This window comes from Coffea arabica, chromosome 2e (genome assembly GCF_036785885.1).
Source record: "Coffea arabica cultivar ET-39 chromosome 2e, Coffea Arabica ET-39 HiFi, whole genome shotgun sequence".
Lineage (NCBI taxonomy): Eukaryota > Viridiplantae > Streptophyta > Magnoliopsida > Gentianales > Rubiaceae > Coffea > Coffea arabica.
The window spans coordinates 2,112,668-2,137,880 of NC_092313.1; the positions used below are offsets into that span (position 1 = coordinate 2,112,668).

Consider the following 25,213-nt stretch of genomic DNA (forward strand, 5'->3'; position numbering starts at 1 on the left):
GGATGTACGGTGGATGGTGCAGTGAGAGGGTAACTGTCTCTTTTTCTCTGGGGTAGAGTAACAGAATAAGAGTAATCGGCGGGTGGTGCATTTGCGCGTTTATGTCACTGTGGATGTGACACTAATGGGTGCAACCTTTGAATTGAGAGAGCCAACTCTGAATTTTTGATTTGATGCAGTGCGTGTTCGCAGGAAGCCAAATGCAGACCACTCATCCTACCAACCACGACACACTTTTTTTTTGTCAGCACAGGGTGTTCGGATCAATCTTTACGGGCTACCCTGCGGAGGCAAAAATCAGCCACGTAAAGTGACAAGTTGTGGGAAGCAGGGGTTGAACCCCTGACCTCCAGCATCTCCAAAGAAGGGGATGATCACTGGACTAAAGCCACACCCTTTTCTTTTCCGTTTCCCCTTTTTTAACCCAGAAATCTCAATAAAAAATCTTAAGACTTCCTGGAGTTGAGGCCAATGACGGCCGGACCAGGACTTTTAGGTTAAGGTAGCGAGTAGTCAAACATGTAGTAAAAAAATGTTATAACAAATGAATTATAACAAACTTAAAATGAAAGCTTGATAGAGGATAACTAGTGATAAGGTGTTTTTAGTTGTACAAAAGCAAATATAAACACATTATTGTATTTTATGAGTGGTACTGTAGATTTCAAAAATAAAAATAGTTTTTCAAAAAAAAAAAAGTAGTAATTCAAACAAATTGTCCGTTATTAAGGTTTGGTGAGGTGGAAAGTCAAACCTTGCCTCTTAGATAAATTAGGAGTGGTGGTTCAGTCCCCACTTGTCTCGCCCAATTGGATCTCTCCTTAGATAGATTAGGATAAAGTAGGATATAGATAAAATAAGGTTGAATGACAAAAAAAAAAAAAAAAAACAGAATGTCCGTTATTCACTCAAGGCAGAAGTTCCCTTCTTTTCTTATTCTGCGTTATCAACTAGCGGAGAACATGAAAATTCCAGTTGTAATTTGCTAATACCATTTCGTTTTGGAGGCAAAGGGCCGTATAACCCGCGCTTTCTGTTTAAAATGGGGGAAATGAATCAGTTAGAGGAAGGTGGCATACGGAAAAACGCAACTCAGATGTTTTGTTTTTCGACAGACCCAAAAAAAATAAAATAAAATAAAATTATGAACGTTAAGTACTCTTGATCCAACTAATTCCTTTGGCATTCTGGTTTTGGTAATTGCCTATTTTCCTTTGGAATATAAGTATATACTTTGGTTGCAGTAGAATTAGAGAAGTAAAAACTCGACAATCTCTACTACTCGGTACTTCCACTCTCCAGTCTCTCTTCACTCTTGCTTGACCCATTCATTCACATTCACCTGCTGCGCTTCCTCCGCTCCGACGTCGTCCTGCAGCTCTCTGTTCATTTTTTTTTTTAAAAAAAATCTTCAGCTAAATTAGTAGGGGGGAAAAAAAAAATCACTCCATAGGTATGGAGACGGCGCCGTTGCTGAGCGGAAGCTATTACGATGGAGGAGAAGAGCTGGTGGGGCCAGACGGCGAGTACCGGCAGGCGAGAGGGCTGAAGGAATGGTGGTACGTTTTCCGGATCGAAACGGTGAAGCTGTGGGCATTAGGGCTGCCCATAGCGTTCAACATCATCTGCCAGTATGGGATGAATACGGCGACCACAATGTACGTTGGACACCTGGGAGACGTGGAGCTCTCCGCTATCTCTATTTCCCTCTCCGTCATCTCTACCTTCTCTTTCGGCTTCTTGGTTAGCTGCTCAGCTTAGCTCCCTTCGCACCAATCCCCCGCACACACACACACACACACACTCTCTCTCTCTCAGGTGTCACCGAATTTGCATGTAGTACTACTACTACTTCTTAGATGTTTGTATACAGTATTCGTACGGACACGTGTATGTATCGGCAAAGGCTCCTTTTTCGCGTTGTGTTAGTCAGGCACTAGTTGCTGGCAACCAAATCTAAGGATTTCTGTTGCGCAGGAGTGCCCAGTTTGATCGTCTTGTTTGTTTGTCTTTTGCGAAAATATGACTTAATATGCATTTCTAAAGAAAAAAAAAATGCATTTCAAAAAAAAAAAAAAAAAGCATTTCTAAAGTTGTTCCTCGGGGGGAAGCGAGAGCGGCTCAAATTGTTGTAATTTATCCACTTGATGCATTTCTTCTTTTCTTCCTTTTTTTTTTTTGATTTAATTTTGCTTATTTTTTCTTCCATACCCATATTCTTGTTGTGAGCACAACATGATGCATTCCTTTACATTTTCAGAGGAAATTGACTTTTATTTACCTTCTCAAGTTTTTTTGGAAAAAATTACCCTACCACATCCACAAATCGACGAGCTACACAGAGTAATTTGAGCTTTGTGAGTAGCAGTACTTCAGCGACAAATTAAGGGCGTGCCCCGTTCTCAGATTCTTACTTTTTTTTTTTTTTAGTTATTAATCAAAAATAAAATAAAACAGGGAGTGAGAGAGAGAGTCCAAGGCAGCACCATTTATTGTGTTTGTAATTCTTGATAAATAGTTTGTCTCATCAAATCCATACAAATTTACTTGTAGCTTGGGATGGGGAGTGCTTTAGAGACGCTATGCGGTCAAGCATTCGGTGCCAGGCAAGTTCATATGCTCGGTGTTTACATGCAGCGGTCCATGATTATTCTGTTTGTCACCTCTGTCATCCTTTTGCCGCTCTACATATTTGCTACCCCACTCCTCAAGCTCCTTGGACAGCAGGAACAGATCGCAGATCCTGCAGGAAAATATTCCATCCTCATTATCCCTCAGCTATTTTCCCTGGTTGTTACTTTCCCAACCCAAAAATTTCTTCAAGCCCAAAGCAACGTGGCTATCACAGCATACATTGGATTGGTTGCTTTGCTCCTTCATGTTCTTTTGCTCTGGCTTTTCATCTATGTGCTTGGCTGGGGAATCACTGGAGCAGCCGTAGCATTTGACATTTCAAACTGGGCTATTGCAATTGCTCAATTCTTTTACGTCATCGGTTGGTGTAAAGATGGGTGGAAGGGATGGTCAATTTCCGCATTCAGGGAGATATGGTCATTTGTTAGGCTCTCTCTTGCTTCAGCAGTTATGCTTTGTCTGGAGATCTGGTACATGATGAGTATCAACATCCTCACAGGTCACCTTCATAATGCCGTGCTTGCAGTTGGTTCCCTAAGCATTTGGTGAGTTTTAACAAGCATTCTAGATGGTGCATACATATTAATTAGTTGATGTTCCAGTAGATTCTGCAACGAACTGCTTTAGCAGCCTGTTCATGATTATCCTATGTGGCTCTGTCACTGAACTAACTTCTCTGATCCTCCTTTACTTTTGGCAATTTTAACGTCTTATCTGATGTTTTACCTAATTTTATTTCTTTATCTTTCAGCATGAGCCTCAATGGAATTGAAGCCATGATATTCATTGGAGTAAATGCTGCAATAAGGTAACATGGCACACGTTACTCTGGATTTTTCCATTTCTAGATATCTTTTGTAGAACTGGCAGATATTCAAGACGAGCTTATGATTTACAGTACGTATTCAACCTTTCTTTTACGAGGTCGCATTGTCCCTTCGTTGTTCAAAGTCAATCTTGAGAATTGCTATTCTTTTTCTCTCAGCTTCTTGAAGAATCTCCATGACAGTACTCTCATGTCAAACTGTTTTATTTATCGTAATCAGATGTCTAGGACCGTATTTGGTTTTTGGCGAATTGGACTTGTATGTGTAATGTGTCTGTGGTCTTTTGCTGGGTAGTTTTGTGTGGCCTTTTTGCTGGGCGGTTTTGAGTGGTGGTAACTGGAGGATGCTAGGGTCCAATATATCTGTTGCTTTTAGTACCCAAATTGTGTTTTCGCATTTCACCTTCAGGTAGATTTCAGTGCAAATCTGATGTCATGGACAGAGCTGTATAGATCACCTTACAGACAGTTTTGTTTGCTTCCTTTTGCCTTTTCATTTGCAGTGTTCGAGTCTCAAATGAGCTTGGGCTTGGACATCCAAGAGCAGCCAAGTATTCAGTGTATGTTACAGTCTCTCAGTCCCTCCTGATAGGGATTATTTCCATGGTGGTTGTTCTCCTGGCCAGAAATCACTTTGCTATAATTTTCACAAATAGCACGGATATGCAAAAAGCTGTTGCCAACCTTGCTGACCTTCTTTCAATAACAATGGTTCTCAACAGCGTTCAGCCAGTAATATCAGGTATTTCGTTAATTTGGATCACTATACTCCCATCTACACTTGTGCATCAGTTTTCTATCATACTCCTTGCCCTGTCTTCAACACCACCATTGAGCAAAGAATATTATAATCTTCTGCAGGCGTTGCAGTCGGAGGAGGATGGCAAGCTTTGGTGGCTTATATCAATTTAGGTTGTTATTATGTATTTGGGCTTCCTCTAGGATTCGTTCTTGGGTATGTGGCGAATCTAGGAGTTAAGGTACATAAATTTCGAATCTCTGATTAAAAATGCTAGTAAAAATTTCTGTCTTGCCAACTTTCTACTGTTCAAGTACCTTCTTAACAGTCCCTAGTGGCAACTGTAGTAGCTTTTCCAATGATGATTGCAGGGTATCTGGGGGGGAATGATAGCTGGAATTGGCCTGCAGACATTGCTGCTTTTAGTAGTACTTTACAAGACCAACTGGAACGACGAGGTACAGGAAATGGCAACATCTCACAATTAATAGCGCCACACTTCAGAGGAGATTCACTCCAAATTTCTAGGCTAGATCCACTTTATTTGCTCATATAAAGTTCAAAAACTGTACTTTCAGGTTGACCAGACATCAAAGCGCATGCGAGAATGGGGAGGCCAAGGCGTTGACAGTGAAAAATTGCAGAATAATCAACCTCCATTTGGAAACGGTCAAACTTGAATGAGGGCTCTCTTATTTTCAATAGAAGGATTGATAACAACGCCATCATCTCGAGTGTACTCTTCCGCCCTTTCCTGTTCCTAATTCCTGAACGGCAAACATGCACGGCATAATCTCGCCGCTTTGGATCTTATTCAGCAAAAGTTAGCGAACCCTAAGATTGTAAGAGAACCATTTGACATTATATTAGATTTAAAAAAATTACTCTACCGATGACATTATTGTATTAGAATAAAATTACAGACATTATTTCAGAATATAATTTGCAAACAATTAATTACAACCGCCCATATACCAGAATGGTGCTAAATACTGATTAAGCCTGCCTAACAGCCCAAAACCACAGAGAAGCGTATAAACTTTCATCACCATCAAACCGCTCAAAATGGGTTCGTACCCAGCAAAAACAATGGATCTTTGTCCGGCCACCTATTTCATGTCGTCTAAATGCTCTTCGACACACCATTAACTTACGATGGACAAGTGACTACAGAAATTCGTTCCATCAGTTGAACGTACAAATAACGCTAACCAAAGTAGAAGTGCAGCCTAGTTAGAGAAAAGTAATGCACAACTTGAACTCAAGGTAATATAATTGAATTCGAGTTCAACTTCAATTCATCTTTTACTCGAACTAGAATTTAATTAAATCTAGTCAAGTCCAATTAAATTTAATCAAGTCTATTCGAATATAATCTAATTCACGTTGTCCAATTAAAACATATGATTTTAAATAAAAAACATAATTGACACTTCACAATAATAAATATAAAAAATTTAAAAATATATATTAAAAAATGCTCTATTAAGCTTCGAGTACGAGAATTTGAGAGTCGAGATCAACTCGTGAGCTCAAACGAGTAGCTAACGAGTTCAATCAATGTGAGCTAGACTCTAAACTAAAGTACGTGAATTTACTGTACAGTAGATGATGCTCATCTACTGACGGACTAGATGATCAAAAAGGAAAATAGCATCCGGAAGAGAATTTTGCATGAATAGTCCAAAGACATATGCCCCAACACAAGAACCAAAAAGCAACTAATTAAGTAGATTAATATAACTAATAAGCATGTAGCAAAATATATATGACAAAGCCCCTCCTACAATTACAGGAGTGTCAAACAAAATCATCCAAAAACGCTAAAACACAAATAGATTTTGAGTAGAAAAAAGCCCCTAGGCAGCAGCAGCTTTTTGTTTTGTTGGAACTCGGTAAGCACCAACAACACAAGCATGGTCTCGCTCAAATGGTTCGAGTGTAACTTGCTCAATAGGCTTAAATTGGTCTGCTTTCAGCTTCTTCACTTCTTGGGCAAATACAGCCTCGGCAGGAGCAGTTGAATCAATACAGTTTGCCTGTACATTTTAAGAATTGTCAGGCCTGATGATCTCTATTTTGCAGAAGGAAATTTCAAATTACCGGGAAGAAAGGAAAGAGAGTTAGTTTATGTTTGCACAGAATTACAAATATCTGAAAGCAAAATATTGAGCACCATCAGGTAATATAGATAGACAAATATCCAAAGTAAGATGGGATTGGCAATAATCCATACTATTTTTTTGCTCTAATGATATCTCACTTCGAAAATAAACAGCAGTATACTACAAACCTTGATGGAAATCATGAAATGGCCTCCAGCTTTCAGGAAGTAAGATGCATTTAGTGCCAAAATTCTTGCCTGCAAATAAAGAAATTAGCAAAACTGCAGAGTAGTGAACAGCAAGACCAAAGCAAAGGTTGGGAACAATACAATGCCAAGGAATGCAAAGAACAATTATATTGTAGGCTAACCAACACTTGTTCTTAAGGGCAATATTAATATTGTAGGCTTTACTTAAATAAAAAGATAAAAGCACTTGTCACCCTACAGCAAATCTTTACTGGTTTTGGAAGAAAATGTTTAATAGTACAGGGGATAGGAATTATGAAAACTTCCGAAGACGTCTTTGTCAAACAAAAAGAAAGCTTATATAAAAAAACAAGTATATTTTCAGTAGTACATAAGCATCAGAAACTCGGCTTGTCCATCATCCCTGATGTCTTGAAGGGGAATCCGAGTAACTCATCATCAGCTGATAGTATATCAAAAACAAATAACAAATCTGAAAGAACAAATCATGGGAACCAAATCCCCAAACATGAAGAGATTGAAGAGCAAGAGCTAAGAAAATTCAAGAATAATATTTATAATCAAAGAAACTCTAGGATGCCCATGTTTGAAGTCTGCATGTGCTCCATAGAAATGGTCCCAAAACACATTCGACACAATCCGGCATGCAAAAACAAATTCATTTTTTTTTTTGAAATCTAAAAGAGGTGAAATATTAAAAACATGTACGTTAACATAAGAGGTGACAAAACATCAACTAACAAGCCAATAACCTGATCAGGCTGAGCAACATCAGAAAATATCACATCAACCATTCCTACAAGCATTCTGTATTTTGCTGGATGTCTAGCATCCTCGATGATGGGTATTACATTCGTTCGCTTTTTTGCCATGTTCACCAAATCCCTGCCACTCCTGTGGGAAAATTCCACAGCATACACCATTCCCTCCTAACAGGTTGAGGAAGAAAAAGAAATCCAATAAGTGCAACCAAGACATAATTCCGAACATATGCTTTTGGTGACAACAGTTACTTACAGGGCCAACGACATCAGAGACGTGAGATACTGTGGTTCCTGAAGCAGCTCCAAGGTAGAGTACACGGGCACCAGGTTTCTTTATGTCAAAAAATTATGATAAAAGCTCAGAAACATTGAAACTCAACCCTCAGACAGATGATATCTCTAGCTCATCGTAAAAACTGGAACTGATAATAACAGCACTTAGTGCAGACTTACAATCCAGACGTCGTCGACTCCGCCAAGGATGGCCGCAGCCAACTTAGAACGGAATGGATTCCATACTCTGTATTCGACTTTTGACCCATCTTCGTTCTGATAAGAAAGGCAATCCGTCAACCAGTCGTACTGATTACACCAGCCTACTTTACGAATCAATAAACACACGCAACTTTGCCAATCTCAACAAATCAATCAGTTCTTCCAAGCGGATGGGAAAAATGACAAATGTATAAGAAGTTTTCAATCCTAGGGCACGCATACTAAGCAATCAATGCGGCACAAAATACTAGCTTCGCAAGCATCATAGTAACTATAAAAGCAGAACATGAAAGAGACTGATCAATAAATTGACCAATGCTAACAACTAAATTACATCTGTCCGTGACACCAATTGTAACAAATCAAAAGGTGGGCGGGGTGAAGAGAAAAAGGAAACGGCGGCCCATCATTTACCTGAACAGAGATTCTCTTCTCATTGTAGACAGCTTCACCAGGGACCATATTCTTGGTCACAAGAGCATCTTCTTTACCTTTGGCTATAAATACTCCCGCATGCCTGTGAGGCTCCACCACCACTCTACTCCCTCCCTTCATCCCTCCTCCGCGACCCCTGCCGCCGCCTCTTCGGCCTCCTCTTCCGCCGGCACCTCTTCCTCCACCGTACTTCATCGCGCTGCCACCTCTCCCACCAAATCCACCTCTACCACCACCTCTCCCTCCTCCTCTCCCTCCATCGCCGCCTCGACCACCCCTGAATCCACCTCCGCCACCACGCCCTGTAAAAGCAAAATAAATAAAAAAAGCACGAACACAACACTCATTCGAATTTATGGAATCAGATAAACATACCTCCTCTAGCAACCATGGCTGCGGCTAATGTTTTTTGAGTGTTTAGGTTAGGGTTTTAAGGTGCTTATGTTAGGGTCTTAAGGTTAGGCTACCAAGACCTTTTTTTTTTCGAGCATTTTAGGGTTTTAAGATAATTTATAGGGGTCGGCCGTGGGTTCGACGGGGAGAGGTTTTGAAAGCCCTAAGTTAGGGTTTAGGGATAATTTCAGAAACCTCCATTGAGGTTTCTAACAATTTCACTGTCCTCCCCTGAATTTTTAGCAATATCACTTACCTCCCCTATAAGTCATTTGGGGTCCAATACTTACTCATGGATGATCAAATAACTTTACTATCCTTATAATTTAGGGAAATATTACGTATTTATATGGAGAGAAACAATTTAAGTCACTTCGTTCTAAATTAACCATGATTTTGAATATAAAAAAATTTAAAAATCTTAAATACTAAAATTTATAACGATAATTGTTAAAATTTTAAAACTTTTTTCTATATTTTAGTAGTTCTTGTAATTTCCTTCTCCTAAAAAAATATTAAAATTCCTATTTAAATATTATTATTCCATAAATTTTTCATGAAAATAACAAGATGCATATAAAAATACACAAAAAGAAAGTAAATGATTAAAATATGTTTACAATTATATTTTTTTAAGTTATGGATAAGATATAACTACATATAATTTAGTCTTTCCTTTCTTTTCCAAAATATTTGGTGTTTTTTTTTCTTTTCTTTGTATAAGTAATCCAAACAAGATAGCTAGAAAAAATCTACTTTGATTCATTTGTTTTTTCATTAAAATCATACTCTTTTATTAATCTGAACGTTGCTTGAGAGTTGTTTTTTTTAATTACAAATGATGGAAATTTCTTGTTAATCATATGAAATAATGGATCCAGTAAGTTAAAGAAATAATTCAAAAAAAACAACATATTTTAGCATATTCTATATTTTTTACCATTAGCCATCTATTGTGATTTTTTTTTTTTTTGTTAAAAAGGCCATACTTTGTCTTGTTTAAATCCTTTTCAAAATCTTTCATATTCTGATACTAACAGCTAGTTTGCATGGTTAGGTTAGAAAAGAAAAAATAGGAAATGTTAAGTTATAAAAGAAAAGAAAAGAAAGGAAGAGAAGATATTTCAATATTATTTGCGAGATATGGTAGAAAAAAGGATGATTTTGGATATATATATATGTGTGTGTGTGTCAATAAAAATTTGTTCAATACACATTGAGAATAAAATTGACATTTAGGAAAATCTTATTAGGCATTCTTAACTTTTTCGATACTTTCCGCCTCCATTTGGGCGGAAAAACTTTGGTAACCATAACAGTAGGAATTCATCCGTCCAAAAGAAAAAGTGTCTTTTCTATTACATTTTTTTCTTTTCTCATCAAATCACAACTCCCAAACTAGTTATAATAATTTAGAAATTTTTGCATAAATCTTGATTCCAAATTAACAAGTTTTCCTCTCTAATACTTTGATTTTGCTATTTTATGTAGTGCTATGAAAAATAGTCATTGTTACTAAATTCTATTACACTCATGCTAGAGTTTGGTCTTTATTGTCTATTTTTAACTAATGATTTCTTTTGATAACCAACTAGTAATAAGTTAAGGGATATTTTTTATATGAAATATTCTTCTTACTCTTGAAATTAATTTTTAGTATTGACTTATTTTAAATTGGGCTAATTTGTTTCAAAATATTTGTTTTAAGGGAGTTTAATAATATTTTGAAAATCTCAAGGAAGGGCAATGTAACTATCATAAACCTCAGGGGAGTTTCTGAAATTATCCCTAGGGCTTATAGAAAATTGAGCGACTTTCCTTCCGTGCCCCTGAAATTAAAACTTGCATCACTCTACGGTCATCAACTCTCAGCTATTGACACATTAAGTCCCTTAGCAGTCCAGCATCGCAGTCTTTTTTTTTTTTTTCTTTTTTTTTTTGACGAATTAATTATCTCCATCCTCCACTTGAGATTCACCAATTTAGTACACGAAAAATACACCCACGTTACAACATGCGAAACACGTAGACATAACCACATCTTTATTACACCTTATTTACACACTGACTTACTTGCATTATTAACACATTTTCTAATTACCATTTTATTCCATATACATCATATCAAAAAAGTGTTATAGTACTTTTTTCACAAAATTATCTCAAATAATTACAATCCAAATACACTTATTTATATATTAATTTTTTAAAACAACATTTGCTATTAGATGTAACATAATAAATTTCTTCTTAAAGCATGTAAATCAGAAAATGATGAAATTTAGACTAGTTTTTTTTTTTAAAAAAAAATTACAATGGAAGAGAAGTGGGATTTAAGAAACGAGGATGTGGTAAGGGGATTTGAAGTCAAAATCTCTAATTCTTGAGACTTCAAATAACATATTATTTTTTAATGACAAGGCAAATCATGTTGTGCTTTCAATTTTATGGTTGCAATATTATGTTCATAATATGCAAATGTGATCCATTATACCTTCCTACCACAAAAAAAAAAAGAAGTTTTTTTTATAGGATTCTTTAGATAACGTTGAAATTTACATCAGCAACTGGTATGTATAAACTTGAATTTTCTGGAGAATAATAATTATAACTATAAGTTTGTTAAACAAAATTGAAAATGAAAACTGGACAAAGGAAGTATATAAGTTTAGCGAGGCCGATTTGGTCATTGTATTCTACATTTCGCAATAAATTACACGATACATGCAGAGTAGTAAAGCATCATTTCTTCTCGTTTCTCGTAAAGTCTAAGTTGCATGTGATTGTTGAATCCTTAATAGTAATGTTCAAGCAAAATCTATTGTGCAAAAATAAAAGGAATATTTGCAATAATCAGAATATGTATTCTACAATAGTAATTTTTCTAGAATATGTAAGTATTTCCAAACTGCATATGCTACAATACTTGTTCCACATGTCTTTCGCATCAATGTCTTCAATATGTCCAATAGATTTATGAATATAAATATATAGTTATCAAATTTTATTTTTTTTAATTGATAATGTATCATTATATTTTTTACCATCTCGTCTAGTTGCTGTTTTTCTTGTAGTAGCTGTGTTCTTTCTTCTTGGTCTAGTATTTGATTCACCAATTGCCAAAGTAGAAGATGGGAATAATCTTCACATTTTCATGCGCAGTTGTTCCCTTGCCAACTTGAATTTGAGAAGCTTTTCATTCATTTTGAATATCTAAAATGAAAGTCAAATTCAAACAAATTAATTGTTAAAATTTGTACGTGTTGTGAACTAAATAAAAGGTAAGGTCAGACACGTTTGATGGTCAATTTGCACTTTGAATTGCTGTAAATACAAAAGCATAATTATAAATCAAGAAAGGGTAATGTTAATTGTTATTGGTAGCTTAAAGTTTTGGGGGTTAGACGCATATATAAAATGTTAATTCTTTTTCCAAATATATATTTTTTAAAAGCTTTACCATGGAAGTATTTTTTTTAATAAATTTCCGTAATCCCAAACGGGTCATAAGTGTGATAAATATCAGATAGATAAGTGATAACTATATAACTATATAATGGGGTGTTTGGATTGCCAAATTTTGAAAGAAAAATTGTTACGTTTTCCGTGAACATATTTTTCAATCATCTTTTTACCTCATATATATCAAATCGTTACAGTAATTTTTCTACAAAAAATTCAGAAAAATGCAATCCAAACGAGGCTATTATTGTCAAATACATGTCAAGCTCTTAAGAAGATTACAATCCTTCTGGAAGACATGGATGTAGACACATATTAGTGGGAAGTTTTTATCTAAACTAGAGAAGCATTTTTGAACTTCAAATCTTGATCGCTTGTATGGTAGACATTTTGAAAATTGGTTGGCGTAGAAGTGGGTTTTTGTGGGAGGAAGGACGCCGTCGAGTGTTGAAGGTTCGTTGGGTTGGTTTGAGCCCAAAACCAAATTGGACAGATCGAAAAAAAAAAAAAAAGGAAAGGAAAGAATATTCCAAACCTGTCCTGGATAAGCCGTGTTCACAACGCGTGGTAAAAGTATTCCAAACCTGTCCTGGATAAGCCTTCTCCCCAGCACCGGTCCCCCACATTCCTTCTCCCCTAATCCATCTCTAATGGTCAATTTCTCATGAAAATGGCTAAAAGCAACGTCCACGATCTTTTGCTGCCTCAAGAGGCCTAAATCAACGGGAACGGTGAAGGACCGGCCAGCACGTCCCCGACTTCTTCCTTACTAAAGTCATCCATTATGCTACTACACTGTACAATAATTATAATTATTCTTCTGCAGTTTCGTTTGTCCCCCGGTTCGCCCTCCTCCCTAGTGGAGGACCCAGCGCCCCACATTCACCCTTTTATCCTTCATTTCTGCGTCATCTTCAATCTAATCAACAAACATTCCCAGGGACAACCTTGTAATTTCAGCGTCCCACTCTGGCACTCTCGAATTTTATATGGTGGCGTGACAACCTTGTAATTACGTCAAAAATTGAGACATTAAAATAATAAAAACATTTCTTTCCAAGGGGGATGGGGACTGGGGAGGGGGTGTTATCACACCCGATTACGACCTATAAATAAATGCGTCGGTCCCAAGGCCCAAGCCTCTCGTCATTAAGGTTTCGTTCACATTTCCCTCTCTCCGGTCTCCGTCCCTAAAAACCCCCCACAGAAAGGAAAAAAAAAAAAAAAAAACCAATGGGTTCCCGGTACGAGGTTGAGGTCGCGATTACCTCCGCTAAGGATTTGAAGAACGTCAACTGGCGTCACGGTCCCCTCAAGCCTTACGCCGTCGTCTGGGTCGACCCTAAGGCCAAATGCTCCACCCGGGTCGACGACGAGGGCGACACCTCTCCCTACTGGGAGGAAACCCTAGTCATCCCTTTTGATTCCCCCATCGAGGACTCCACCCTCCATATCGACGTCGTCCACGCCAAGGCCGCCGAGGACACCAAGCCCCTCATCGGTTCCACTCGTCTCCGTCTCATCGACGTCGTCGATGAGGCCGGCTTGGGCCGCCGGGTCGAGCGCAAGCTCGAGCTTAAGCGACCCTCCGGCCGTCCACATGGCAAGTTGCAAGTCCAAGTCAGCGTGCGGGAGCCGCCGCGCTACCGTGCCCCCGACCCCTACTATGCACCTCCGTATGGGGTCCCACAACCGGGTTCCAGAGATTATGCGGCTCCCCACCCATATGGTAATTCCCCCTATGGGGCCCCACCAGCAAGCGCTTATGCGGCGCCACCTGCAGGATACCCCTACAGTGCACCACCGGCTGCTCCCCCTCCCTCCTACGGTCAGCCAAGTTACGGGCAGCCCAGTTACGGGCAGCCAGTTTATGGGGAGGAGAAGAAGAAGAGTAAATTTGGTGGGATGGGGACGGGATTGGCTGTGGGCGCGGTTGCAGGGGCTCTAGGTGGACTGGCATTGGCCGAGGGTATTGATTATGCTAAGGATAAGATCGCCGACGATGCTGCTGAGAAGGTGGAGGAGGATCTCGGCTACGATGATGATGATGGTGGTGACTGGTGATGGCCGGAATTTGATCGAATTGTTTCTGAATCAATATACATATATTTCAGAAAAAGGGGGTGGTGGCCCGGGGGCGGGGGGTGATTTTTAGGCTGGCTTTGGGCCTTGAACTTACATTTGACTTTGGTCTGGCATTTTCATGGCCTGACATCCTTGTTAATTGTCGTGAGCTTGCAAAAATAAAGAGACATATTATATCGTTCTGTTTCATTTGACCAAAAAAAAAAAGGTGTGTTCCGTTTCTGTTTACTAGTGTGAATACCCGTGCTACGCACGGTACTAATATTATTGAAAAAAATAAAATGATAAACAAATAAAGGTGAAAAAATTGAACCAACAAAATTTAAATGTAATATCTATTTAACAATAGTTTAAAATATAATAGAATGTGTATATCATTCAAGAACTGTCTTTTCTCGAAAGATGGATCCTGAAAAAAAAATAAAATCTATATTAAAAAAGGGAATGATATATTTCTACAAATGAATGTAATTGAATGTGGTTAAAATGAAATACTTACAAATACTAAGCATTCGATTTGATAATCTTCCTTGAAGGTGCGAACACTCTTCACACCAATCCACTTTTAGTACGAAAGCCAAAATTGGTGATTTAATTAACTCTGTTGAATTTTGTGGAGTGCGTACTACAAATGAAAATGCACGATCTATGCATGAATTAATTCGTTGGCCGAATAACCTATCATTATTTTCCTGATAATTAACAACGTACGAAATTAGTGTATTTTTTTACATAATTTATAAATAGTACTATAAAAAATAAACATATATTAAGAAATTCTACCTTCCTTTGTAATGCCCTGAGATAAGAAGCATCACAACCAAATACAAATCGTGCATGTCTGTCTTGTAAATTAATATGCATATTACCACTGGAATCTCTGATTTGTATATTAACGTTATACCTGTTTGACAAATAAAATATTATATGCAATACAGAAAAATATATTGAAGTTAAGTATACATGAAATTAATTACCTAATAACAGTGGCAACCACGTCATTACAATGCATACACACTGTCTTTGAAAAATGATCTTCACATAGCTGAATACCATTTTCGTTCCTTGAAACCGTTTGTTCTGGCGAATTAAGGCAACAATAGCATCCTATTTTCTTCCCAAAACATCCTATTCGTAGTGAATAATAATCTGTGTGGTTTGTTGTGAAAATCTAGTTATGAAATTTACTTGATAATGTTCAGAATTAGCTTCATCTTCTTTGTTTTGGTGCTTCTGCACAAGAATTTAGCCATATATTTTATGTTATTGGAGTGATCTTTTAAATTCGGTGAAAAAAATAGCAGTTGATCATATGGTTCTGACTAATGTGGCCCCGTGGATCAAGTTTTTTAAGTCTGGACTGCGGAGGGAAAGGTAACTTTATAGATGAACTTGGTCTCCTGTGGATGCCTGATAGTCAGATGATCAGGCATTTTTGAAAAGTGATGGCTCTCTCTCTCTGTATATGTCCGCTTTTTGTCAGTGTGGATATTAAATAAACGCGTACAGTCACTTATTATTCACAACGAAAAGCGTATCTGCTGTCTATACCGCACGAAAAATTAATACATTTTTGGGTCTCTCTGTCTCATGTTTATTGTTGCCAATACTAATGTATTAGGCTGTATTTGAGAGTAGGCCAGGGGTGATTATTTGCTTAAAGGCGACTGGATAGACCATATGTATTAAAGAATCGAAGTTTGGAAATGTTCGTAACTTAATAAAGAGTATAGCCAAAAGGACACTATTTTTGTACTCTTGCAGCAGGTAGCAGAATAGAATCACAAAGAAAGTACTGTTAAAGGTAAACAAAAACTTGGAAATAAACATGAATTGGACTCATATATGGTAGTAGAAAATGTGGAAACACAGAACTGCGTTAGAGTTAAGACGGTACCCAGATGATATAAATCCAGGTAGTATTATTAGTCTTGCAAGAGCTCTGCAGTTTGGAGTTGGATGGCTGCTGGTGAAACACCGTTGTTGTTTCCTCTCCTGATATACTAAAGAAGTCAAATCTATGTGCTTAATGTCTATCCCATTAATTGTCAAATACCATTAATGTCTATCCCATTAATTACGTTACAGTTAACATATTTGACCTTGTTAAAAGTTCTGAAAAATTACAAAGTAATTTCATAAATTCATTTTCAGCATCTGTTCTTTATTTTCTTATTATTACGTTACAATTGGCATGCTGCTTAATGTACTACAGAAGTCAAATCTATGTGCTTAATGTCTATCCCATTAATTGTCAAATACCATTAATGTCTATCCCATTAATTACCTTACAATTAATGGGATATATGGCAAATAATGGGACATTAAGTCTATTCAATTAAATTAAATGATTAACTTTTTTTGTCCAACTTTACTTTGAAACGAAATCTATGTGCTATCGAGGACTTCATTTCCAAAAAAAAAAAAAAAACACCATCTGCCTTTTAAGACTGTGCTAATGCTTCCCGATATTGAAGAATTCAGAACCTGGAAGAAATGGCTAGTCATTTTGTCAATAGCATCTGCATTAGAACAGCCGACAGTTTCAAGCTGGATTCAAGCAAACCAAAAGGGTGCATTTCTAGATCAGGTATGCTCATAATTGTAACTACTCCTTTTGTACCAATCTTAATGCAATAACTGCTACACTGGTATCTGAATTCTTTAGTCTCTTCTCATCCTCTTCACGTAAGAGTTATTGCTATGCAAGATGAATTTCCAACGTTTCCTGATGTTGACCATTAATGTCTATCCCATTAATTATGTTACAATTAATGGGACATTAAGTCTATTCAATTAAATCAAATGATTAACTTTTTTTTGTCCAACTTTACTTTGAAACAAAATCTATGTGCTATCGAGCACTTCATTTCCCAAAAAAAAAAAAAAAAACACCATCTGTCTTTTAAGACTGTTCTAATGCTTGCCGATATTGAAATTTAAGACTCTAGTTATGAAATTTACTTGATAATGTTCAGAATTACCTTCATCTTCTATGTTTTGGTGCTTCTGCAGAAGAATTTAGCCGTATATTTTATGTTATGGGAAGGGGGGGATATGGGGGCGTGGGCTACTGGGCTGTGGTGGGGGTTGGGGTTGCGGGGATATGGGGGGCGTGGGTTGTGCTTCTGCATTTTTTATTTTTCAAGTTAGAAGAAACTCTATCCCTTGCATAGGTAAAGAAAAGAGAATTAAGAGATGGAGTTCCAAATATATTCTTTTAATAATTTCACGTACTTTTCATCACTTTTTTTTTGTAAAAAAAAGGATTTTAGGCAATCATGATTTGGACTAATTCTCATTTCGCTCTTTGCATTTTAATTTTAACATATTTGACCTTGTTAAAAGTTCTGAAAAATTCCAAAGCAATATCCGACCTGGAAAAGAAGGTTGATTTCTAATGAAGGTTGTGCACATAATATCTTCCATTACTGCTCACAAAAGAAACAAAATCAATACATTTACAAAATTAATAGAAAACCAAAAACAAATAAGAAACTAAGAGAGAGGGTGAGGGAATTAACTCGATAAGTTAATTAAGTCAATCAGTATAAGGGTTGGGAAAAAATTATAGACATATTATATTATTGGAAATAATCAAAAATAAAAAAATATTACAATATTGGGACTAATATTTGGAATTACAATGGAAATGCCAATATTTAAAGAAAACATGATACCAGATTTTTTAATTTGGTGCGAGCGACGTTTTAATCGGTGTAGCCTGGATTTTGTCCTTCGGATTTTATTTGAAATTTATTTTTCGTCAGCGCAAACTTGATGAAGCTTTTCCAACTGGTGTGTGGAATCGTTGCGGTGTATGTTTCGTTTCCTAAGCAAATGTTTCCTCCGTTGCAATCTTGCGAGTTTGAAATCTAGTTGTTGTTGAAATGCTTGTAGGCGGGCATATTCCATGGTGAGGAAACTTTAGATGGGTTCCCTACAAATTTTGAGTGGAAAATTTTAATATGTTAAATAATAGGACAACTTGAATTTGGGATAGCAGATAAGTGGGGCAAAGTTAAAAAAACACAATAATACTAATCAATACCTAAATGAGCAGGGTCACTTACTGAAAGGTAGTCACCGCCGGCTTCTTGACGTCTGCCGAAGGTTCAAGAAAAAAAGTATGATGCGTACTAAGAAGAGCACCGGAGTTGTGGTACCAAAGCTGCATCAGTTTTCATTGGTCAAAAAGGGCGTAAGTTAATAGTATTTTCCAATGGCTAAAAGATTGCAAAATTCTAACATACACAAACAATATTTATGATGTAAAACAGAAACTTCTAATTCCAATAAGCCCAAAAAAAGTCATACTAAAACATTAACAAATAAAGAAATCCAAAAAAAGGAATAGGCAGATACATTTGGAGACGGCACCAAGATGGACTCAAATATCGATGAAGAGGATGAAGCAGAGGACTCCTTGGACCCAAAAAGATCAGAAGTGAATGAAGAAGAAGAACCAGATTGCTTTCTTTTGTGAGAAGTGTATGATCGCTCCTAGGTAGTTAATGGCGGAAATGTACATATACTAAAACGTGGTATGATGATAGTGGGAAACGTGGGAGGAAATATAGGAGTGGTTATAGGGTGAATTAAGAGATAGTGGGAATTTTTGAACTTTAAATTTGATTGGTGATAAGGTGGTTATTATTCACTACATTTTATGTATTAAAATAAATACAAAAATCTAGAAAAAAGAATGGGAAGTTTAGAAGTCATTGAAAGGGTTTCTGCTAAAAACCCCTTCTCAAATTTATATAGATATAGATTGGGCAGTCTTTTTGAGAACTTCCCGAACAAAAAGTCCGCCCAAGTATTGTGAAACTCAGGCCCAAAAAAGAAAAGAGTATAAAGGAAAGTAAACGAAAACAATAACGATCAGCCCAAAGCGTTCTAGTTTTCAAAATGACATTAAGGAAGGAAGAAAAGAAGTATAATGAATCAAGATGGCAAGCAATACACTAGTATGAAGTCAGTGATGTTTTCAATTACAAGCAAAATTGAGTGAGAAATACTTTTTTGAATCGAGTTGAGTTGTAACGGAAATTGGCACTCCTTAAGATATATGTCAAGTGTCATATTTTATTAGAAAATGTAAACAAATACAAAAGATGGTAGTTAAAGTTAAATAGAAAAAGTATATAAATAGAATAAAAGATAATAATTGTTAGTATGTATATATACGTGACAGATTAGATTAATTATATATGTGTTAATAAATTGTAAATGTGTTAACGAGTGTTTAATTGCATTTGTAATAATTTTTTCATTTGAATGAGATACCAAGTAAAAGCCGAATCAAGAAATTCCTAATTATCTGTAAGTATGACCGAATTACTCTGTATAATCTGCTCTAATCTAGTTTAAGGAAAGAGGGAGCCGAGGCGATTTTTCGTTGAAGGAAATCACAATTAAGTGACAGCCACAATTAAATGGCAAGGTTGGAGGTCAAGGGTTCAACTGTCTGATGGTACTAACAGCCCTTGACCTCCCACTCCCACCAAGACCGGCGATACTAACAGCTTAAGAGGCTGTTGGCATAACCTTTATCGTCCATTGTATGATCAACACACACAAACTCATATATTTGCTATTAAACAATTCATTCCAAATCCCCGTTAACCCAACTGGTGATAAATCTCATTCGCTTAAGACGAAATTTTTATTATCATGAATGCCATTATCTTCAAACAATTCTTCAATAACGATGAAACCCGCATCATTGGGATATAAAACAAACCTAACCAAAACTTGACTCTTATTAAACTTCAAGAAATTGACTAGGAAACTGAAATGCTTGGCTTATTTTCCAGCATTATTAAGAGGAAAAAGAAAATCACATGTCCGTGAACAGATGTATTTGTCTTGAAACTCCATCAATCATATGCATTACATGCTGGCTAATTGGAGTGGAAAAAAGTTTTCGAGACTTCCACGCTGCCAGTCCCAAATTAGTTCCCCCCGCCCCCAAATTTTTTTTAAAATTAAAAAGCCAAATTTCAAGTTGTAATAAGTACACATTGGTCATAACATTCATATTTACTTGTCATGAAAGTTGGAACGCCGTGTGGTTAAAGAATTTAGAGGTCCGTTAAGAACACTTGAGAGAACTTTTGAACGGCTCTGAATCTTGTCATCCTTGATTGAGTAGAAGTTTCATTAGTTTCCTCTGAGACTTAAAGGAACAAGCAAGCATGCATCCCTTGCAATTCAAGGCTTCCGAAATTGCCGTTGTTTGCAAGCAAAAACATCCTCTACATAGTACATATACGGGCTAGCTTCAAATGGTTTTTTCCGGTTTCTCCTTGGCCAAATCAGAAGTGAGCTTTGGTAGGTGGAAATGTTCATCTCCAGGCATTATAAACTTTGCCTGTCAAAATTCTCTACTACTAAATTTTTTTCTTAACTGTCTTCTGCCTCCTAGCGAATCATAGTACATCTTGTTTATTAATATCAAATTTAGGTTTATTATTCCTTCCTTTACTCCCTTGTCACGAAATTCTTTTCACCAAAGTTGGAGGAACGTCCTTTCCTTTCAAGCCTTCTTTTAATGCTTTTTGCAGGGAATATCAAGAACCGTGATCCACAAAGCAGGATGCCGATCAGAATCTGTCGAGGCATAAAACAGCTGTTCACGCGCACTGGTACGGTTTTTTTTTTTTTTCTTATTTTTCCCCTCTCTTTCTCTTTTTCTTTTTTTTTAAAAAAAATTTATCTTAAGAAATTACAACTTATTCTAATCTTACCGTCTATGAAACAAAAAAAAATTGTTAATGACTATTAGCCTAGGCTAAAAGTAGTCGAGTAATCACTTAGTAAAACTTTTAATATTAACTTTAAAAATCTCTTGTCAATACTATAATCTGCTAGGAAACTAAAGAGAAAAAAAAAGAAATGATTGGGTGCATAGATTTTTCCTTTCCTTTTTTGGGTGCATTATTTGATTAATAAACAAAGGAAATGAATGTATAAAATCCAGAACCTACAAAGACTATATGTAATGTATGGGGGTGAAAAAAAGAACCTAGTATTTTGGCCAGGAAATAGGACCATTAGTGTCGAAAATGTGAATAGGGAAGAAAAGAGCCTAATTTCTTTTTTAAAAAATAATAATTAAAAAAAGAAGCAATTACCGAAACACCAATAGGTGGGTGGCACAGAAATTGCTCAGGCCCACTCTTGAGTTGGGAGTGTGGAGCTTGAAGGCAACGGATCATGATTCATGACACATTATTATTACTGTGATCGGCCCCGCTACTAGCGGAATTTAAAGTGCCAACTCCCCCACCGTGGACTGTAATGTCCTTTCAGATGGAGAAGGAGAACTTCGACAGTAAATCCTTTTTGGCGACCGGTTTAGTTACGACTGAGTTTATTACTCTTTTTACTTTTTCGTCTTCCTCTTCCACCCATAGGCATGCCACTGAAAACAAGTGGGCAATGCAAAATATTTTTTTTGTGAATTATATCTTTCACGACGACGACGACAGTCGCCTTTAACATTTTAAGAATTGCCGACTTAAAATCCTTAAAACCCAAATCAACAGAGATTTCTAGCTAATCATGGGATTTTGGGGAAATGCAAGCAGTGAAAAGGAAAGAAGAAAAGTTGGTTGGTTTTTCACCAAAAAGAAATCAAACATTATTGGCTTTCAAGAATGTAGGAAATTGATGCAGGGACTGGAATGGAAGGCCCGAACGTTTCGGAGTTGGATCTCCGGGAGGAATACGCAATGCTTTCCGGACCGAGTCATACAATGAGTTTTGGGAACGGGTCCTCGCACTGGGCCAAGGAAACTCTGTGGCCCATTCAACCTTGGGGTCCACCACGGCTTCTCGACTCCCATCTTACCGGCTCTTCGTCGACCATCTCCTGGATCCTGATCAACCCACTGTCACCCGGATTCTAGACTTGACCCGTACCCACGACCCACAAAGCCAAGCTCTTCTCTCCGATTACTTCTTCGAGACGGCTAATGCTTCCTTCTTGTGCAGTCATTTGCTCAGAGACGTGGATCAAACACGTATCAAATACAAATCCTTGAAAAAAACACTCGATACCCTTCCAATTGTTCAAATCTCACCTATTATTCCTTTATCCGTGTCATCCGACCGACTACTGGAATTCTTAAAATCGGTTAATCCATTCGTACCATCCGCTTCGTCTCCCGATCGTATTCAGATGGTTCAAACCCATTGTTCCGACTTACTGAAACGGCTCGAGTCGAGTCGTGACAAGGCTCGAGTCAAACTCCATCTAATCGCTAAACTCGAACGCGGCTCGGCGGTGTTTCTCGTGGTTCTAACGGCTTCACTGACCATAATTGCTGCAGCGCATGCTTTGGCTTTGCTGGTGGCCGCCCCGTGCTTGATAGCAACTTCGCTGGAGCTGGTTTCGGCAAAGAAGCTGGCTAGAGGGTCGGCTCAGCTGGATGCGGCCGCAAAGGGGACTTACATAGTGATGAGGGACTTGGACACGATAAGTCGGCTGGTGGGTCGGCTAAGTGATGAGCTGGATCACATGCATTCTGTAGTCCGGTTCTCGCTGGAAAGAGGAGACGATCGGCTTCAAGCCAGTGGGGAAGTGGCGCGCCAGCTGAAATTGAATGGCATGATCAGCTTTACCGATCAGCTCGACGAGTTAGAGGAGCATTTGTACTTGTGTTTCATGACCATTAATAGAGCCAGAAACCTGGTGTTGAAAGAAATTCTGGATCCAGACCACGCCTCCGTCTCCAATTCCGCCCCCGTCTCCAATTTATTGCCTAGACTAAATAATTCACTTTAATAAATATTTTGCATGTACTAGAACTAGTAGTATATATTTTCAGATACTCAACATGCAGATATTGCAAAATAAATAATTTCCTTTTCACAAACTTATTATTTCTGGGATATTGAGGAACACATAATACCCAATGCGGTCCGAAAACAAAGGTATGTCCCGCACATGTCCAAAATTTCTCTTCTTTCTTGATTTGTTAATTATATTATGATTTATATGCTCGTGTCTACATGAATTTCCTATGATATCCTCCCGGTTTTGGTCCCAAAGAATTTGGATTAGCTAGTACACTTTTGTTTCGCCACTGTAGCATAAACCTAACCTAATTGGTTACAAAGCAACCAACCATATATCAGTATTGAGTAGAAGACTAAGATGAAACGAAAATGAGGAGTCAACCAGTAAAAAGAGTTAAAAAGGGGTGCAATTTCATCGTGGTAAAAATTAATTAGTTAATGCAAAAAAAGAAAAAAAGGATTTTGCCCACTTTGCCCACCCGACCCCCTCTGGTTTTATTTCATGGAAAATGGGTTGAAATAGGGCAAAGCATTGGCAGATGTAGCTGGTCCTGCCTCAGCAGGGATTTTGTTTGACCTTAATCCCAGGGAAGCGGTGTGTGTATTGTGTACTCTGTAGTTACTGCTTAAAAAGTATACGTGGCAGTAAATAATGCCGGCAGATTTTTGCTTTCGTAATAACTCGATTCCTGTCATCTAAGCCACTATGCTCTAAGCATATTTATGGATGATGAGAGGATTTTTGACTCTTCTTTGAGTGTCTTGGTACACTTTGTATGGTTAGTTGAGCAGTTGCTCAAATATTGTACAGTTTTATTATCTATAAAAAGTCATCTATCGTTTTTGGAAAAAAAAAAAATAACTCGATTCCTGTCATCACCACATGTCACAGCAATACCACAAGTCCCCTATAAAAATTCTTACAAATCGTTCATTAATACATAATTTATATCAGTAATAAAATTTGAACATACGATCTTTTATGAGAAAATGATCCGTTCTTATTAATTGAATTAACTTATATTGGTAATGCCCGCAGGTGATTGAATCATGAGAAAGGGAGGTTGAATTCATATTTTGTTGAAGGTGACCTTTAACCAATAACCAGTCTTCCGTTTGGATTGTCATTTTTCATTAAAATAAAGGATTAATCTTTTCTGTACTGACAGTATATACACCGTGAGTATTGGATGAATGACAAACATGCGAAATTTGAATTTAAAATTTAACTTTTGTGTACATTTCATGAATTAATAGTAATAATATATACACTGTCAGTATATATAAGATTTACTCAAAAAAAAATTAGAATATTCTCCTTACACATATTTCAATTATCGTTTCATTTCATTACGCTGCATTGTTATTTTTTTACAAAAATTCTAAAAATTAGCAATCTAAACAGATCCTACCCAAGCCTTGACGGTGCCACACTACTTAATTAATATACTCATTATTGCATGTTGCAGCAACATTTATTCGTTCTGCGGACTGCCTATCTGTATGCGTTACTTTCCACACCACCTTTGGCCTTGTCCTTTAATGGTCAACTATCTTTATGGTCTGACATTTAATTTTTCTTCTTTATGATCTTTTTAGAAAAGCCAAAATTTTCTCAGTAATTGGTAGCCTCTTTGGTTGCTTAAAACTTTTTACATCCCAGCCCGACCTCCTAGCCACTAATATCTTTTGATTGTGAATTACACTACTGTTATCCTTTAATGGCCAACATTCTTGTTGGGACTTTTCTTGTTGGGACTTGGGTCAACAAAATGCTTGGATTCTTTTCAAAGTCTTAAAAACTTTTGACCCTAATGACTTGTTTGGAAGTTAAGTTTTTTATCAAGTTTATCTGTTATAAATTTTTTAAAAATTTTAGTTATAGTAACCTCAAAAAATTTTTTATAAAATACAAAAAATTTTTACAATAAATTAAAGTAAAGTTTTAGACAAACATCCAAAAAACTTACCTTCCAAACGGGGAGTTAGCAAAATCTGTCTACTCTGCTTGGAAAGTTTTGAAGCTAGGATCCTTGCGAGGCTAAAATCTCCTGCAAATTTGTTTGGAAAGCAATTATTCAAATGCTACATTTTCTGTGATTATATTTTTTAATTTATATAGATTAAATCGTTATAATAATTTTTTTTATAAAAATTTCAGAAAAATGCAATCCAAACATCAACCAAATTTTTATAAACTGATTTCATGTCCGCCCTTTTGTCTAAGAAGCAATTTCATGAGTGTCGAACCAAAAGGA

At 37.0% G+C, this 25,213-nt stretch overlaps 3 protein-coding genes, 1 non-coding gene and 1 pseudogene across 4 annotated transcripts; 3 read left to right on the forward strand and 2 right to left on the reverse strand.

Moving 5' to 3' along the window:
* Nucleotides 1-1,051: 1,051 nt before the first annotated feature.
* On the forward strand, nucleotides 1,052-5,162 carry LOC113730028 (protein DETOXIFICATION 35-like). The gene is made up of 7 exons (XM_027254449.2): nucleotides 1,052-1,743; nucleotides 2,554-3,179; nucleotides 3,386-3,442; nucleotides 3,964-4,202; nucleotides 4,322-4,440; nucleotides 4,571-4,657; nucleotides 4,778-5,162. Exons 1-7 carry the CDS (start codon nucleotides 1,456-1,458, stop codon nucleotides 4,877-4,879), a joined length of 1,518 nt encoding a protein of 505 aa, XP_027110250.2. The 5' UTR covers nucleotides 1,052-1,455; the 3' UTR covers nucleotides 4,880-5,162.
* A 743-nt stretch (nucleotides 5,163-5,905) lies between these two features.
* Nucleotides 5,906-8,739, reverse strand: LOC113730029 (rRNA 2'-O-methyltransferase fibrillarin 1). The gene is made up of 7 exons (XM_027254450.2): nucleotides 8,583-8,739; nucleotides 8,187-8,509; nucleotides 7,731-7,826; nucleotides 7,531-7,608; nucleotides 7,266-7,442; nucleotides 6,493-6,561; nucleotides 5,906-6,238 (listed from the first exon to the last, which is right to left on the reverse strand). The coding sequence occupies exons 1-7, from the start codon at nucleotides 8,596-8,598 to the stop codon at nucleotides 6,059-6,061; spliced, it is 939 nt and encodes a 312-aa protein (XP_027110251.2). The 5' UTR covers nucleotides 8,599-8,739; the 3' UTR covers nucleotides 5,906-6,058.
* On the reverse strand, nucleotides 6,887-6,958 carry LOC113733543 (small nucleolar RNA snoR60). Its single transcript, XR_003459054.1, has one exon. It is a non-coding gene; the product is annotated as a small nucleolar RNA snoR60 (small nucleolar RNA).
* A 4,454-nt stretch (nucleotides 8,740-13,193) lies between the features above and the next one.
* On the forward strand, nucleotides 13,194-14,336 carry LOC113730031 (uncharacterized). Its single transcript, XM_027254451.2, has one exon. It carries the CDS (start codon nucleotides 13,296-13,298, stop codon nucleotides 14,124-14,126), a length of 831 nt encoding a protein of 276 aa, XP_027110252.1. The 5' UTR covers nucleotides 13,194-13,295; the 3' UTR covers nucleotides 14,127-14,336.
* A 6,127-nt stretch (nucleotides 14,337-20,463) lies between these two features.
* On the forward strand, nucleotides 20,464-23,032 carry LOC113730032 (UPF0496 protein At3g49070-like; annotated as a pseudogene).
* Nucleotides 23,033-25,213: the final 2,181 nt, after the last annotated feature.

Bases quoted from the DNA above. Each gene is read 5' to 3' on its own strand.
- LOC113730028 (XM_027254449.2), top strand. From the start codon at position 1,456: ATGGAGACGGCGCCGTTGCTGAGCGGAAGCTATTACGATGGAGGAGAA. The intron at 3,180-3,385 runs GTGAGTTTTAAC...TTTATCTTTCAG, and splicing joins GTTGGTTCCCTAAGCATTTG to CATGAGCCTCAATGGAATTG. The intron at 3,443-3,963 runs GTAACATGGCAC...TTTCATTTGCAG, and splicing joins GGAGTAAATGCTGCAATAAG to TGTTCGAGTCTCAAATGAGC.
- LOC113730029 (XM_027254450.2), bottom strand. The intron at 7,609-7,730 runs GTAAGTCTGCAC...TTTGACATAAAG, and splicing joins GAGTCGACGACGTCTGGATT to AAACCTGGTGCCCGTGTACT. The intron at 6,239-6,492 runs GTTTGTAGTATA...TAAAATGTACAG, and splicing joins ATTTCATGATTTCCATCAAG to GCAAACTGTATTGATTCAAC.
- LOC113730031 (XM_027254451.2), top strand. From the start codon at position 13,296: ATGGGTTCCCGGTACGAGGTTGAGGTCGCGATTACCTCCGCTAAGGAT.